Source organism: Danio aesculapii, chromosome 11 (genome assembly GCF_903798145.1).
Source record: "Danio aesculapii chromosome 11, fDanAes4.1, whole genome shotgun sequence".
NCBI lineage: Eukaryota > Metazoa > Chordata > Actinopteri > Cypriniformes > Danionidae > Danio > Danio aesculapii.
The window spans coordinates 2916450-2935019 of record NC_079445.1 but is presented as its reverse complement, the minus strand read 5'-3'; the positions used below and the strand labels follow the sequence as shown (position 1 = coordinate 2935019).

The 18570-nt window shown below is 38.7% G+C and overlaps 1 protein-coding gene across 4 annotated transcripts in view; it reads right to left on the bottom strand.

The window, feature by feature from the left end:
* Window positions 1-1550: 1550 nt before the first annotated feature.
* srpk1b (SRSF protein kinase 1b) overlaps window positions 1551-18570 on the bottom strand; it is a 73059-nt gene continuing 56039 nt past the window's right edge. For 3 of the 4 annotated variants that reach the window (XM_056467980.1, XM_056467979.1, XM_056467978.1), the window contains 7 exons: window positions 18264-18480; window positions 15112-15495; window positions 12844-12944; window positions 10772-10879; window positions 9449-9518; window positions 7093-7185; window positions 1551-4120 (listed from right to left, as the gene is read on the bottom strand). In XM_056467980.1, coding sequence (XP_056323955.1) covers window positions 3936-4120; window positions 7093-7185; window positions 9449-9518; window positions 10772-10879; window positions 12844-12944; window positions 15112-15495; window positions 18264-18480 — 1158 coding nt within the window. In that variant the 3' untranslated portion in view covers window positions 1551-3935. The remainder of the gene's footprint in view (window positions 4121-7092; window positions 7186-9448; window positions 9519-10771; window positions 10880-12843; window positions 12945-15111; window positions 15496-18263; window positions 18481-18570) is intronic. The other variant, XM_056467981.1, reaches the window with a different exon arrangement.

Here is an 18570-nt window from a genome sequence, read left to right as displayed (position 1 = left end):
AGGGATACAGCTGCAGATACTCGCATCAATATGGCATCATTTTGTGACTGTACAATAATGAATACTTTTACAGTACTGTGAGGGTTAGGTTCAAATAGAATACAATGTAATGGGTAACTGAATAAATAATATGAATAACACTTGGTTTAATTACTGTTTTTATATTACTGTGATGATTGGGTTTAATAAAATACAATTAATATGTAATTTAATATTTCCCAATAGTGGGTTGCCACTGAAAGGGCATCAGCTGTGTAAAACATAAGCTGGAATAGTTGGTGGTTCATTCCACTGTGGCGACCTCTGAAATAGAGACTGAGATGAAGGAAAATTAATGAATGTAATTTAATAAATAATAGAAATAATTATAGTTAATCCACTCAATGACCATATATTCCGTTTGCTTTCATGCAAACCCTTAAAGGGATAGTTCACCTGAGCATAAAAATTACCGTACAAATTAATCTCCCTCATGAGGTTTTAAACCTTTATGAGAGTTTCTTTCTTCTGTTGAGCACAAAAGAAGATAATTTGAAAAATGCTGGTGCACACTGACTTCCATAGGAGAAAAAAAAGCAACCCAGGCTCATTCTGAGAACGTAGTCCTGTGGACGTTTCTGGAGACCGCGAAATACGTAGCCGGGGGTACGTACGGCTGCATTTCATTTTTTTAAGCGAACGCTGCGGGGCGGTGTGACGCCGTTCCCTTCGGCGCTTGCCTCCGTGTGGAGGGCTTTCCCGCTGCAACCAGTTTGTCCGGTTAGCTCTTCGTGTACTCTGGCGGACAAGGCGCAGAGAGGGGCTGACGACGACGACGACCGGGTTCGAGTCCGGGGAAGAGCGGTTCCAGAAATCAGGTAAGAAAACAAAAACAAAATCCAAAAAATGAAGCGAACAAGTTCGTCACAGGGTGAGAATGTGGTCAAAATCCGAAATCGTGGTAAAAATCAGACGAGGGCTTTTCTTTTTCTGGACGGCTTTTGTGAATCGTCGTTGGTTGGGTTTAGGGATGGAGGAGGGTGGGTCAGCCGATTGGCCGGTCACACGGTCAATCATCCTGTCATCCAGGCAGACAGGCGGAAGGTCGTTCGACAGCGGCCTCCGGCGGGTTTAGGCGAGAACGTCGCGGGGAAAAAGCACGCACAGCCGCCTCTCGCGGACTCGCGAAAACAAAAACTGCAAAAATACGCACCTCCCAAGACGTATTTCGCGGCCTCCAGAAACGTCTATGGGACTACGTTCTCAGAATGAGCCTGGGTTGAAAAAAAGGTTATGGGTTTATGGGAAGTCAATGGGTGCCAACTACCAGCATTCTTCGAAACATCTTCTTTTGTGTTCAACAGAAGAAATTCAAATAGGGTGAAAAAAATGATGACAATTTTAATTTTTGGGTGAACTTATCCCTTTAAACACATGAAAATAGAAGATCAATAGGTCACAATTTTGCTAATAGAGTTTTTTTTACATTTTCACTGAACTGAAATCAACACACAACAAGCTTTCGACATAAATCGCAGCTCCACGAATCCTATGAAAAGTCCGGAAAGCCATTTGTGATTTCAAAAACTTTATTCTGAAGTTACTACAGAAACAATTTTAGTTCAGTGCTGAACAATCAAAAGCGGAGAGACATTCATGAAAAAAACCGAGAGCAGATGACGTTTCTGTAGAAGCTGAAATGCAGCCGCCGCATCAAAAAGAGAAAGCAAAGTTCTCCATCAGTTAAACTGCAACAGAGCACTTCATCCACAGACAAACTCATATTGCTTAAAGGAAAGCTGTGGTGGAAACGGAAAAGCTCCAAAAGTTGCACAGATCATCGCGGATTCATTTCAAGGCATCTCCGAATCAGTGATTCTCAAAGGTTTACCTTAAGCCAGTCATTCATAGCAAAACTGTACACAAAGAATGGGACTGGAGACTGTACAACACTGATCGCGTGAGGAACCAACTCTTTGGTATGAGTATGTACAACATTTGACATTTTGATTTTAAGACTTTGTAATGAAAATAACCTCGAGATCAAAACTCTTCTCTGGCATTCGCATAATAAACATCAGAATTACTTATACGAGTTATGCTAACTATGATAGTTCTTTACAGATTTTCAAGAAGCATTAAAGAAACACTCCACTTTTGTTTCAAAATAGGTTCATTTTAGAGCTCCCCTACAGTTAAACTGTTGAGTTTTAGCATTTTTTAATCTATTCAATCGTTTTCCGGGTCTGGCGGGAGCACTCTTAGCTTATCTTAGCATAGATCATTGAATTGGATTAGACCATTAGCATTCCAGTCAAAAAACAAAAAATAAATAAAAGCACATTTAGTTTAGCTTAGCATAAATCAGTGTATCGGATTAGACCATTAGCATCTCGCAAAAAAAGCCTGTTTAGCTTAGCTTAGCATAGATCATTGATTCAGATTAGGCCATTAGCATGTCACAAAAAAAGCACTTTTTAAGCTTAGCATAGATTGAATTGGATTATACCATTAGCATCTCACTCAAAAAAAGCAATTTTAGATTATCTTAGCATAGACCATTGAATCAGATTAGGCCATTAGCATCTCACTCAAAAAAAAAAAAAAATTTTTTTAGCTTGGCTTAGCATAGATCATTGAATTGGATTTGACCATTAGCACCTCACAAAAAAAGCACTTTTAGCTAAGCTTAGCATAGAACATTGAATTGGATTAGACCATTTGTATCTCACTAAAAAAAACACTTTTAGCTTAGATCATTGAACCAGTTTAAACAATTAGCATCGCGCTCAAAAAGAAGCACTTTTAGCTTAGCTTAGCATAGATCATTGAATCAGATTAGACCATTAGCATCTCACTCAAAAACCAAAAAAGCACTTTTAGCTTAGCTTAGCATAGGTCATTGAATTAGATTAGACCATTAGCATCTCACTCAAAAAACAAAAAAACACTTTTAGCTTAGCTTAGCTTAGCATAGGTCATTGAATTAGATTAGACCATTAGCATCCCACTCACTCATTTAAAAAAAGAACTTTCTGCTGTACGATAGTGAAAAAAATAGAAAAATATACATATATATTTAGGCGCAGAGTAATATCATTGTCCCTGCTGCAGCCATGATACGGCAGCAAAGTTTCTTGATTATTTCGCCAGAACAAGAGTATAGTTCCTGGCCATAGCAACCTTTCAATTTGCGTCTGTCTTAGTACGCGATGTAACTAAAGAACAGTCAAGCTTTAAACAGGAAAACTATTGAAACACATTTTTTAATTTTTGAGTGAGATGCTAATGGTCTAATCCGATTCAATGATGTATGCTAAGCTAAGCTAAAAGTGCTCCCACCAGGCCCGGAGATCGGCTGAATGGATTCCAAAATGCTAAAACTCACCTATTTAACTCCGCGAGAGTTATAAAATGAGCCTATTTTCAACTCGTTCCCCGTTGTGCTGAAATGATGAGCTTCTCTTGCACTGCAAAGCGGCTCACATTCAAAATGAAGACAGCTTCAAGAATGTCCATTTCACGTTCCCTCCGTTGATGTAAAACCCTTTTGCAGAGATATGAAAAAGCAAGCTGCGATTAACAATCGTTTATTAACACAGTGAAGAAACACTACAATCAGCTACCGAGTCCGATTTACTGGCGGACACTGACTAAAAAAACGGTCACGGTCAGTGAAACTGGAGCAAATCCAGCCTCCTAAAAGAGAAATCAATCCGGAAGTGTCTCGAACCATCCCTGTGATATGATGGAATATTGATAGAAAAGTGATTGTTAGATAAATCTGCAAGAGCACGAGCCACGGAGATGACGGTACACTTAAATTATAGTAAAAAAAGAAGAGGATTGAGATCAGATCTGCTATTATCGGCTCTTCAGACAGCAGCGTCTGTCAGTGTGATTGTTCATGAGTTCAGAGAAGTGCATGAGAGTGTGTGTGTGTGTGATTTTGACTACTAGGAGTTGATCCAGGAATGACGGAGGCACTCGGCAGCCGTGGCTCTTTTCTCTGGGATGAGATCCAACATCGGCAGGAGGAAATCGGAGAAATTCTGTGCTTCCTCTCGGTGCCACTCGTACTTTTCCACCAGGACGTCCTGTAAACCCCACGGTTTCAGTTTGGTGATGTGCCTCAGGTCACCTAGCACAAAAAAACAAAACAAAATGTTCACTCTAGTCATCCAACTATAGATAAACCACCAATGCACACAATCATTTCTGTCATTTATCATACATATCTGGAATGCGTAGAGTTTAAGTCAGAATTATTCACCCTCCTCTGCATTTTTATTTGACCTTTTTCCTAATATTTCCCAAATGATGTTTAACAGAGAAAGGAAATTTTCACAGTATTTCCAATAATATTTTTTCTTCTGGAGAAAGTCTTATTTGTTTTATTTCAGCTAGAATAAAAGCAGCTTTTAATTTATTTTAAAACCATTTTAAAATCAATATTATATTTGAAAAGAAATTGAAGCAACGCCATGAGATCCTTGTGTAAATTCCAGCGTGGAGACCGGATGTCTGTACCAGCTGGTACAAAGTGACGTCATTGAGTTTTCAGCATTAATTAATGAGAAAGACTAAGTTCGAACCAATCAGCGCGCTCTATTGTGCATGAGGTGCAACTTCATTAAAATGCATGCCAGCTTTGAAGACTTTACCTGTTACAGTGTCCAGACGGCAGAGAGACGCCATGTTGTGTTGCCAACCGTAATTCAAACAAGTAGTAGAAGAATTGCTTGGAGACACGGGTCGTCAGTGTTGCGTTAATAAACGTGTCGCAACGAAGGTTTTGTTCTGCGCATCGTTGGATTTGCTCTTCAGTATTTGCACTCTCAGTAGTGATTATTAAACCACACTGAACTGAACTTAAACACTACAAACTGAACTACACTGTTCCTATTTGCTTTGACCTTTTAAGTGAAGCTGCTTTGACACAATCTACATTGTATAAGCGCTATACAAATAAAGGTCAATTGAATTGAATTTCCATTTGCCGCGATGAGAGCACATCTCACGTGTGGATTACAGTGGTCTGCTAACACGCGGCAGAACTACGTTTGTGAGGAACATTTTTTACCCGAGAGCTTTTCACATCTGGAAATGGTGAATCCAGATTTGTCGCTCGTCTCCTTTTAATGAAGACACAGCTCCAGTTAGTGTTGATTATCCTGTCTCTACAGATTTGGTAAGCGAGCGATCAGTGTTGTTTATGTTTATTCAGATGGCAAAGTTAGTTGGTATCGTCAGCAGTACTCTTTCAGTGTTTAAAGACAGACCTTAGTCAGAATGATTTCTAAGTTACTAAAGTTTACAGTACGTTGACATCACTACAATCTTCCACTTCCACACAGCTCTCAGAACTGCTGTACGTGCTGCTGTCTGAATTACTGTCTATCTCCCCTGTGTCTGTGTTGCCGCCAGGGGCGTTGCTAGACATAAAGCTCTACTGGGGCACAGCACCCCCTCCAAAATAAATAAATAAATATATATCATAAATAATTATAAATAAATAGCAGTACTATTGTTGTTATCCAATTATTATTCTAAATACATAACAGAAATTAATCCTAAATGTAATCTAAAGACACAACTGGAGTGATGCTAAGATAATTTAAGAAATCTTTTGCATGAATATTAATTTTATAAGAGTGAAATTCTATAGACAATTCAATAGAATACAAAAAAAAGATGTTTTATAGAATTATCTGTTGTGTGTTGTCTTAGACCCGACTCAAGGCAGAGAATTAGGTTTATTAAGTCTAACCTCCCTGACTTCATCCCTCCTTTCTGCTTCATACCAAAAAAAAAGAGGAGCCATGCAGTATAAATAAGATCACCATCATATTATTTAAACGGCTATTTTTTCGGCACAAAGCATACCACTCTTAATAAATACACTTGCATATAAAGTAAGTCATATCTCAAAGCATTTACTGGGGCACTGGCGATTTATACTGGGGCACGTGCCCCAGTAAATGGGGTCTAGCGACGCCCCTGGCTGCCGCTGTGAAAATCCGCTGTAGTTCACTTAATGAAACTCCCCTTTTCATGCAAACCCCTCCCTCTTTTGCTACTCAACACTCCCACCTAAACAAAGCTGGACTCGCTCACTTTCCTGACTTTTTTCAAACTTGATGTGTGAAAGCACATGGCATTCATGGCCCTTTAAACAGAAATTGGGGGGAGGGGGATATACAGGATGGCTAAAAATTCTGACTTCAACTGTATATTGCATTCGATAACAATAATTTTTATATATCGTTGACACCTTTTGCGCTGCAACTGATGATCAACAGTAAAAAAGACAAATTTTACCTCATCCCAACAAGGAAAACCAGAATGAATGCATGATTATATGGTGTCAAGGCTTCCCAATCAAAAAATGTCATTATAATGGAAACAAATGAGGCAAAAACAGCAACGAACATAACGAAAGGGTAGTCAGTGTGTATTTAGTGAGGTGACCTAGCAAATAAACTTCCAAAATAATAGTTAACATTTGAAGAGGATCAAAAATGCTACCTATAGTTATCCTAAAGCTGCGAAATCAAAGAACGAACTGAAATGACGTCATTTTGAACAAAATCCAGCTGAAACGAAGTTCCTTTTGCACGAATCTTCGTTTTGTTTAAATCTACGGTGGCCCAGTAGTGCACAACGCAATGAAATTTAAAAAGCAAACACAAACTCACAACGTAACGATTAACACATCGATAAAGACAACGTAAGCATCTATTAAGACAATGTTAGCATCTATTAGCTTTAATAATAGGAAACAACTGGCTAATTTTGTGCTTTTATCCCAATTTTTATCATTTCGGGTTTAAAATTGATATGGGGCTGAGGAACTTGATGTAGCATAGGACTGCAAATACTAATGTCTAATTAATATTCATTAGTCTGAGTTTTCTTATCCTATGAGAATACAAAAACAATAGGATACGCAAAATCGTGTGACCACGGCTTTATTGGAAGAGCCCAGACTCCACATGAATCAAGCGGAGACGTTCACACAAAACTAGCAAACACTGCGAGCAAGTTTCTCACCTCAGTGAAACACATTAGCAGAGCAATTCGTCACGTAGCAATGTCCACTGACAGACGTACCTTTCTTGGTGAAGAATTCCTTGGAATATTTGCCATTCATGACGAGTTTACGAGGAATCTTCCCCAGCAGCTCAATAATCAATGCAATGTGATCTGTGTTTAATAGAAAGAGAAACATCTCGATTTAAAAACCTCACACATTTATTATTGACTGTAGAGGGAAATAGTAAAGCTACAGCATTTATCTACTATACCTGACTGGCCTTTATAGCCTCTGCCATTTAAAAGAGCCCCACAAAGTCTGTGCATGTGTGTTTATTTTTGAGGCCAGTAATATTAAAGAAGACATTACACAGGGTTTTTTTACAGGTTTTAGGAGGGTAAATTTAAGACTTTAAGACAACCTAAAGAACAACCATACAGAAATATGTTGAGAATTTTATGTATAGTGTTACATAATGTATATTAGAGCTTGAATACCTCTGATTCAGCCACGTGAATGTGGAAATAACTTTAACCTTCTGATCAGACCCATCGTATATCTGTATACCGGTCTCAAACCTTTTGCAATGAATACAACGCTTTATGTGGACCTTAGACATTATATACGCTGCAAAACACACACATATGTGAATGTATATTTACACACACACACACACACACACACACACACACACACACACACACACACACACACACACACACACACACACACACACACACACACACACACCATATAAATACATAATAGTGATGGGCAAAGATTATCAAAAGTTTGTTTTGATATGAGATGTGTGTGTGTTATTTATGTTTACTACAGTATATACTGCGTATGTAATACACATACATAAAATCAAAACTATTTCGTTACATAGACATTTAAATTTGTATCTTATACAGGCCCGTAGCCAGGTTCAGGTGGTTTAGAAGACCCACCACTCACTGACAAATGTCCAGAATTTGTCCCATACATGAGCTCATTTGTCCAATTTTGACTGCTATGCCATCATAAATAGTCAAAATAACCCATTGAAAAGGCGTTAAGACCAAACTGAATCCTGTTGGCTGTCGCTTCGGTGTTACATCAGCTAATCAGTTTTAGCCAGTGCCGACAAATATTTTTCATGAGCCCAACATCCAGCTGTGCAAGAAGACACAATCTGACGTAAGAGAAGTCATCTTTGGCTACTGTAATGTTTTTAAATAGAGAAAACATTTTACAAGTAACTTTTATTCTAAATCTTGGACCTCATTCTGGAAACAAAAAATGAGCAATAACAAGGTCTGAAGCACCAAAAACAGCCCATATTTAAATTCATTTCAATGCTATTTTGGCTATTATCCATGAATTTTCAAATGTACTTTTTTACAAGAGAGGCTAAAAAAAAGTGAAGCTCTACATTATTATTATTAATATTATTATTTAATTATTTTTTTAATCAAACTTTTATATCGTTTCTAAATTACCTCATCATGTAGACTTCGAATTATTCTCCATTGTGTTTAAAGTGCAAAGTTGAAGAAGGTGGTTTTATGCATTGTATTTGGAACTGTATATATAAATATATATCGGAGGCTATTATTGGGTACAGATATGTAGGAGATTAAGTCTTATATTTAATACAAGATGTGACTTCGAATCTCTTCATTTTTTGTTAGGTCTTACTGATCATAATTTGAAGAGTGCAAGAAACAGGAAGTTGTTTAACTTTCTTACCTGTGCTGCCCGTGAGTGTATTTTTCTCAAATGGATATCTGATAAGCCACCAACAGTATCAGAATGGCGGTAATATTTGATCTTATGTCACTGGAATATTTTACCCACTGGTCAAGGGGAAAAAGTGACTATTTTTCAGATCTGAACTCCTTTCCTTGAATATGTAGGTCCCAGGATTTCAAGTAGATTTTTGCAAAGCCTTAGATCACCATAAACCTTGGTTAATTTATGTATTTTTCTATTTTTATTATTTTTAATTTGTATTTTTATGTCTTCTTTTTGATCTTAATTATGTGCTGTGATGTTGAGAAATTTGTTGGTTGTAAACTGTGGTCATTGTTCTGTTTTGTTTTGTTCAAATAAAGGTAAAAAACCCCCAAAAAACAACGTTCTTGTGTTTCCATATAAAGTTTTAGTTGTTTACACACCGACAAAATCAGCATTGTTTTTTTTTTTTAAACATTTCCAATCTGACGTTTGTTTTCATGTCCTCAACACACGTACATGTTCGGTTTAAATGACCTGCAGAAAATGCATTAAAACGCTTCACTCCCTAGTGTGACCTCCACAACGATATTACTCACTCAAGTGATAATTAACAGGCTCGGTGTGTGTTTTGCTCTTCGCATGTGATGTTTGTGTGTTTCTGATGATTGAGACTCTGCAGATGCTGTTGTGAACTTTTAAAAGAAGATTTACCTTCGTCTCTGGAATAATCCTCTCCTGAATGAGGCTCAAACAGGTAATCTCCAGTCGCCAGCTCAAACGCCTATAGAGAAACACACATGTGGACACTGAGACCCTGTTCACACTTGCTATTAGGATTTGTTTTTGTTGATTCAAACGCAAATGGACAAAAGAGCCACATTATCGTTCACATCTGTCCTTTAAATGTGTTTCTGCACACATTTAGATAAACCACCAATGCATTAAAATAAATGTAATTTACCTTACATGTCTGTGATACATACATTGCATAGGATAGCGATAGATTTGTGATATATCGTTGACAACTTTAGCACTGCAACTGATGATCAACAGTCAAAATGACAAATTATACTTCTACCCAACAGGAAAAACTACCAACAATCAAGAATGCATGATTTTATGGGGTCATGGCTTTGCAATCAAAAAGTGTCATTATAACAGAAGTCAATGGGGCAAAAACAGCCCCAAACATAATGAAAGGGTAGTCAATTAGTGTATTGGTGAGTTTTTGAAAATTGTTAAAGCATTTTCCTAAAATGTGTGTCAAAATAAGATCTGTCACCAGATATCACTCCATTTGCTGAAACAGAGAAAGTTGCGGCCAAATTAAGGCCCCATTTACACTGATACGTTTTAGTTTTACAACGCATAAGTTTTGCGACGGTTACGCCATCCGTCCACACTACGCCGGAGTCTTTCAAGTCCTGAAAGCGAACCATTTTAAAAACACTGAAGAGGCCATTTTCATTTTACAATGCTGCTGCTCCGTCGGCGCAATAGCCTAGTGATTAGAAGCACCGACATATGGTGCAGTAGCACGTCAAGGCGTCCCGAGTTCGAATCCCGGCTCAAGGACATTTCCCTACCCTACCCCCCTCTCTCTTTCCAACTTTGCATCCTGTCTAAATACTGTCCTATGTAATCAAAAAGGCCAAAATAAATTCTTTCAAAAAATATATTTAATAATAATAATAATATATATATATATGCTGCTGCTCCGTGTCAGTGGTGATGGGGGGAAACGGAAACATCTGAAAATGGAGGCAGGGCTGCAGACATTCGCACTACCTGATTGGGCCTTTTTTCTCAATATTAAGTTGCCTACTCACAGTTCAGTCTTGCATCCTCTTTGTGTAAACTCAGACTAGATTAAAAAAGATTAAAACTATCATTTCAAAGCTGTCCATATGTGACTCTTCAGATGCATCAAAAGTTCGGAGCATCCTCCTTCCGCACAGACTCAAAGCATAATTGAATTCTGCGTTCTAAGAAAAGGTCTATATTTGTAAATGAGTAAGCTGTGTTTAGACGCACCATGCAGGCTGTGCTCCAGATGTCTGCTGGAGTCCCATATCCCGTTCCAATCAGCACCTCCAGAGAGCGATACTGCCGCGTCTGAATGTCGTCTGTGAAGTGCTTGTGCTGATGATGACAAACAAGATTTACGTAAACAACCAATCACTGACAGGTGACAAATGAATACTTAACAAGCGTCACGAGTAATTAACAGGGCTGACTATCAAAACATTCATAATCTGAATGGCAAGCTTGTAGTATAAAAGATTCTGGTTCTGTAAAAATATGCGATATACACTCACCGGCCACTTTATTAGGTATACTTTACAAGTACTGGGTTGGACCTCCTTTTGCCTTCAGAATTGGCTTAATCCTTCGTGGCATAGATTCAACAAGATACTGGAAATATTCCTCAAAGATTTTGGTTCCACCACATCCCAAAGGTGCTGTATTGGATTGAGATCTCGTGACTGTGGAGGCCATTTGAGTACAGTGAACTGTCATGTTTAAGAAACCAGTCTGAGATGATTCACGCTTTATGACATGGTGCGTTATCCTGCTGGAAGTAGCCATCAGAAGATGGGTCCACTGTGGTCATAAAGGGATGGACATGGTCAGCAACAATACACAGGCTGTGGCGTTGACACAATGCTCAATTGGTACTAATGGGCCCAAAGTGTGCCAAGAATATATCCCCCACACCATTACACTACCACCACCATTGAAACAAGGCAGGATGAATCCATGTTTTCATATTGTTGAGGCCAAATTCTGACCCGACCATCCGAATGTCACAGCAGAAATGGAGACTCGCCAGACCAGGCAACGTTTCTCCAATCTTCTATTGTCCAGTTTTGGTGAGCCTGTGTGAATTGTAGCCTCAGTTTCCTGTTCTTAGCTGACAGGAGTGGCACCCCATGTGGTCTTCTGCTGCTGTAGCCCATCCGCCTCAAGGTTGGACGTGTTGTGTGTTCAGAGATGCTCTTCTGCAGACCTCGGTTGTATCGAGTGCTTATTTGAGTTTAATGTTGCCTTTCTATCAGCTGGAACCAGTCTGGCCATTCTCCTCTGACCTCTGGCATCAACAAGGCATTTGCGCCCACAGAACTGCCGCTCACTGGATATTTTCTCTTTTTCAGACCATTCTCTGTAAATCCTAGAGATGGTTGTGCGTGAAAATCCCAGTAGATCAGCAGTTTCTGAAATACTCAGACCAGCCTGTCTGGTTCCAACAACCACGCCACACTTAGTCACTAAAATCCCCTTTCTTCCCCATTCTGATGCTCAGTTTGAGCTGCAGCAGATCATCTTGATCATGTCTACATGACTAAATGCATTGAGTTGCTGCCATGTGATTGGCTGATTAGAAATTTGTTTTAACGAGCTGATGGACAGGTGTACCTAATAAAGTGGCCAGTGAGTGTATATTGTTGTGAGTATTGAGATAACGATAATTCTTATGATGTAACATCCCCTGGTGGTTCGAAGGTACTGTAAGTATAGTTAGGATTGTCTCTGTGTTTGTTACTGCCACATTTCATAGTAAGATTAAAAACACAGGAAAAAACTTTAAATGGGCTCTAGTATGCCGCTTTTTACAAGATGTAAAATAAGTCTCTGATGTCCCTAGTATGTGTGTGTGAAGTGACTGGCATTTTGGTGACTGTCGCTTTAAATTGAAATGAGATTGTGTTCCTTTCAAAAGTGGGAGGAGCTACAAATGCCTGTGTGTCAGCATAGTGGCAGATTAAAAAAAAGACTAACGCCCTATGCTAATGAGGGAGAGATGGTAACTAGTGGGCGGGCCCTTTCCCCCTTTGATGACACATACAAAGGCAGAATGTCAATCATAATTTTTCTGCAGACTGTTTTTATCAAGTCTGATTATAAACAAATAGAATTAATATATTTTTACCATTAGAGGCAGGTTATATTCAGACCGCTGACACACAACTGTGTTTAAACACCTTATAAAAGTGATTTTTGCATTATAGGCCCCCTTTAATGGTATAGAATAGTAAAGTACAGGAGAATCTCGGGTTGATAGGTACGGATTTGTGTTGTAAATGCAGAGAAATCACCAGACTCACCACCCAGCAGGCATTGCCCAGGTCAGCGATTTTCACCTGGATCTTCTCAGCATTTAGCGGCTCCAGAGGGTTGACAAGCAGGTTTCCCGCTGCGGTTTTAGCTGCAGTACAAGAAAAGCACAAGAATGATACGATGATAAGTCGATAAGAGTCGATAATATTGGATTCCTCCTGTTAAAGAGATAGTTCACCCAAAAATTAAATCATGATCATTTACTCAATTCGAGTTTCTTTCTTCGGATGAACATAAAAGAAGATATTTTGAAGAATGCTGGTTGATGACACCCATTGTAAAAAAAAAACTGTCCAACTATGGAAGTCAACGGCAACCTGATTTCACCAAGTAGGACATGTTCCTGAATTAACATACATGTTGATCCTGAAACAACATTCCAATCAGCCAATCAGAATTAAGGGATATGTTTACAGTTTATGTTAAGTTTAGGCTCATGGTTAGGTTTATGCACTTCTGCATGATTGTTATCCAACTATTATTCCTCTCTGATTTTGGGAATAATTTACAGTTATAGTTGGGTTTAGGGGTAGGGAAAAGGTGTGGATTACATTTTCCAACTACAATAATGTTCCAGGATTTACAGAGACGTTAATCCAGAATCGCTTTGCACTTGGCAAAATCATGACGTGCGAAAGTCAATGTGTACCATCAACCACCAACATTCAATACAAGAAATAAAATCAAAAATGTAAACGAGAGTAAATAATAAGGTCCTTTTCATTTTTGGGTGAACTATCCCTTTACGTTCAGTGTGTTTGGAGATTTGAAGCACTGTGGGATGTTGAAGCTAAAATATTTAATATTAGCCATGAAAAAAGAAAGCAACAAAATAAAGACACCAGGGGTCTGTTCTTCGTACGTGGATTATTCAGTTAGCTGGATTTTGATATTGACGATTTGATATGATCCAGGATCATTTAGTTCTTCACAACTCATCTGAGATTTGTTGTCATAGCAACAGTTCTGCTAGCTCAAACCTGCAAGGGAGCAGGTTTATTTCATGTAAACAGGATTAGATCGGGTCAGTTCAAGTAAAGATAATACTGAAGGTATGCACCAAATGCTGATATTTTCTTACAGTAGTTATATACACTTGTGAAAATAGTAAATATATTTTTTAATATATAAAGTTAAATATATATATTAATAAAACTTATGCAATCTGCACTCCGAAATACAAAGACTGCCACCTGGTGGTTTAAAGAGAACATTTATTGATATGAACTTTTTAGATACAAACGCGTACATGCACAATATTCGACTTTAAAAAAATAAATAAATAAAGGATAATAATTTATGCAGTCATGCAGGTGTTTTGTCCGCTTATATACCAGTGATTTGATGCTCCAAAAACGTTGCAGACACCTTTAGCGATATCAAAATGCTTTTTTGATGCAAAATTAATTCATGCAGTTATTCCTTATGCCGATTAAAAAAAACTTGAGTAGACCTAGGCTACTAAAAGGAAGAAAATACACTGATATGCATTGAAATACATGAAGAATACTCATGATAGATGAAAGTGTAAAGCCTGCAGCAACAATAAATGTGGAAAGTTATTGTGTGTCGTATTTAACAAACCGTTTACTGCTAATATTATGTAATTTAGCTCACATGGATAATTGAATATTAATAAGATGATGTCATTACGCTGCTGTGCCGTCATCCAATCGCTGCATTGCTGATCATGATTTCGAGGATGGATATATCTGACCTTCACAACACACGCAGCGATCTCAGATCAGCTCATCCAGACATTTTAATCTGATTCGCGAAATTAATTGAAGAACCAAATTAGCCAGAGATCAGTTATCAAGATTAAAAGATCCAGGATCTGTCAAATCATCTTAGATCATTTAAGCGACGTACGAACAACTGCAGTAAACTGTTGAAAACCTGCAGTGAAATTTGTTTTGATGTAACTGAATGAAGCAGGCAGAGAAAAGAAACCCTTTGGGAATTAGTTAACATGAAACCATATTCGACACTCAATATTTATATAACGAGAAGCAAATGTGAATTATGATTTATCCTTATGGGTGTAAAAGTGAGCATTTGCCTCTTTTTATTGTGAATTTACTGTATTTGGAGGTCTATGAGGCGAAAAGTGCAGTCTGACCGACGGCTTTAAGTGATGCCAGTTCAGTTGACAGTGTTAGAAACTCAAAGAAACACACAGATGGAGAGAGAAGTTAGTTAGTTAGTAAGCAGAAACAGAGGATGCTGTCCTCCAGCGAGGGCTCCGCACTGACCGTCCTTCAGGCTCTCCTCCTCCTCCTCCGGGGCCGCCTGCGTGCCGGGTTCCGCCTCCATCTCCACTCTGGGGCCCTTCAGCTCTGCAGTCAGGCTCTCTCCATCCTGCACCCTACAGTCCTGAGACTCAACCATGCCACTAATCAAAGCTCCATTACCGTCAGTGGCAGGCAGACAGGCGGGGCTGAGCTCTGTCTCTTCTGTGCCGTTGCATGCGGGGTAAGGGTTGGTGGGCTCGGAGGCCTCAGTGCCACTGTCGTAAGGGTTGACGGGGGTCTCGTCCTTCATCTGCTGCTGGACGTCGAGGCTCTGCTCTTCTTCTAGGCTCGGGATGTGACCGTTGACAGATCCTCTGAGCTGAGACCAAGCCTCTGAGGTGCCGTCTGATGAGGGAAAACATCATAAAGATTTGATTTCAATGCATAGCGTGTAAAACATTAAGACGGCAGCTACTAAGGCTACACAATATATCGTTTCGTATCAATAATCAGCAATAGTCACATCGCAGGAAGTGATTTCAAGTGAATTTAGACCCTTTGGACACAAGAAATTATAAAGTTTGCCACTTTTAACCCTAGTGCACTGTTCAAATGGACTACCCTTGTATTTTGTTTGGGATGAAAACCTCCACTGAATTAAACTGCTGTAAAAATGCATCAGATAAATATATATATTTTACTAATTTAATCTGTTAATCAACCTCAGCCCTGATCAAAACTACTACGCTGTTTAGAAAATTACAGGATTTGAACTCTTTAATTGCCAAGTACACAAATGATGTCAGATTTGGTGAAAAAACACACACAATATGATGCATTTTCAATATAGAAAGTAATTGAGGATTTTTATTTTCCGTTTATCACAGTCTTAGACATGTGAACGATTAGTAACAACATTGGCTTTGATGCATTGTTAGATTTTTATTTTCTTCTCCCTACTTTACTGTTGGTGGCTGTTTTTGCCCCATTGACTTCCATTATTTGGTGCATAAACACACAGTCTTTGTTTTTGTTTACTCCATGTAGTTCTGAGAGCTGAGATGCATATTTAGATTTTCTCAGACACATCAAGGTAAGTGTATGAAGATCACTCTCACACACTCACAGACACACGTACACACTAGGGTTGGGCGATGTAGACCAATTTGGCATCGTAAGATGATGTAATCGTGATGTGAAACATCGCGATGAACGATGACATCGTCGTCGTAGGCGGCAGTGAATTAATTATTTATCAATAATTAATTAATTAATAACGAATTAATTGTTTGTAGCCTACTATTTCAACTACCTGACCCTCTTGGTCTTTCTTTTACCCATAACCATATCATAAATAAATAAAGAGGAGTTACACAGAAATTACCACCTGTCAATCACTTTTTTCATGGGACTCTGGCATGAATAGGCAGAGTGATCTGTGTCGTTATAATAGCATCGACAAACTTGGTGGGTAAAAAAGGTGCACAACCAACAGGAACCAACCAAGAGTATCTGAGGTTTTGGCAAAAAATTACTAAGTACAAGTGTGAAAGTGAACGATTGAAGCAGTGTACTGACGCTGTGACATGTCACCTGATAGATTCAAAAGACAGAAGAGTCGTCAGACGGAGACGTTTAACAACTATAGTGAGACGCGATCCAGCAGTACATCCTTGATAAACTGTCCGACGTGCACTGCTCTCTGGGGTTTTGTGCTCAAAACCTGGAGCTCAGATGTCCGCATTTGCTAGAACGCATGACAGAGTGTGTGTGTGTGTGTGTGGTCACGTGATGTGCATTTTCAGCAGTATAGTGTGGATGGATAGCTTAATGCTTGATGAAACTCCAGTGTGGACGTGGATCATTTTTGTTCTAAATCGCCATTTTAAAACTAAGACGTATTAGTGTAAACGGGGCGAAAGTGTGTATTTTTAGTAAGCGAGTTGCTGCTGCGACACGGGCGGGGTGGAGGATTGCGATGCCACAATGTCTATTGCAATGTCTATTGGCATCGCAATGTCTATTAACCATCGGCGATGGACAATGCTATCGTCTATCGACCAAACCCTAGTACACACACTTCAATTTGCTGTTATTTGGCACAGGTTTTTTGGCACAGGTCTATCTAAAGGGTTAATTAATGGTGCCAACTGATGATCAACAGTAAAAAATTACAAATTTTAACTCTTCCCAACAGAGAAAACCACCAACAACCCAGAATGCTTGATTATATGGTGTCATGGTTTTGCAAACAAAAAAAATTGGTTATAATAGAAGTCAATGGAGGCAAAAACAGACACCAACAGTAAATTAGGGGAAAAACTGAAAATTAATCAAAGGCAATGTTGTTTCACATGTCCAAGACTTTGATAAAAGGTAAAAAAATAAATAAAAATCTAGTCCACAATTACTTTTTGTATTGAAAATACGTCATTTTGTGTGTTTTTTCACCAAATCAGTGACATCGTTTAAGAACTTGGCAATTACAGTTAAAATCCTGTAAATTTCTAAGCAATTTAGTGGTTTTGATCAAGACTGAGGTTGATTAACAGATTTATGCTGATTAAAAAAATGGAAAAAAATATTTATCTGATGCATTTTTACAGCAGTTTAATTCAGAGGATGTTTTCATCCTGAACATAACGAAAGGGAAGTCAATTTGTGTATCATTAAGCTTTAAAAAAAACTAAAAAACTAAGCATTTTCTCAAAATAAAAATTGTCACCAAAAACCATTCCGCTAGCTGAAACAGAGGAAAAGTTATGACCAAATTAAGCCTCAAATTCACCGCAGAGTGGATGAAAACATCCCCAACAGTACGTAAGGGTTAACAAAGATTGTGTTTAAATATTTACACAATAAATTATATATTGTGTCATGTTACATGAGTGAATTTCTGCACCTCAATGCTGAGGGACTCTGATGAAAAATAGTAAAGCACAGTTTATTTCGTTCTATTGGGGGTTTTTTCCACAGGAGGGCTAACAATATAAATCTGACTTCAACTGTATAGTCGTGAACACACTTGTTTATAGAGCAGGTAGTTTGCCCATTTATTATTCCAGATCATTTCTCCCATGCGCGACTGAATCGAAAGTTCTAAAACAATTGCAACAACGAGCGCGCTTCCGCATGGCAGAATAAGATCAATACTAAAGTGTCTCCTCGCTCACCCAGTGTGGTCTCGGTGCTGATGTCCTGCAGGGTGTGACTGCTGGGCACTGATGGGGTGCTGTCGGGCGTCTCTGTTTCATCCTCCTCCTCCTCTTCTCCTCCATCGGGCCCTTTCTCCAGTCCCTCGATCTCCAGAATCCTCTTCTCCAAGAGCTCCGCCTGGCGCTTCTGCTTCTTCTTCATCTTTTTCTTCTTGTTCTTGGACATTTTAGTCGCCTGAAGGAGATAATCCAGTGGCTTAAGTGATTTTAAAATCCAGTCAGACTAATAATGCAGTGACATTTGCGTTGCTTGTGTGAGTAACAG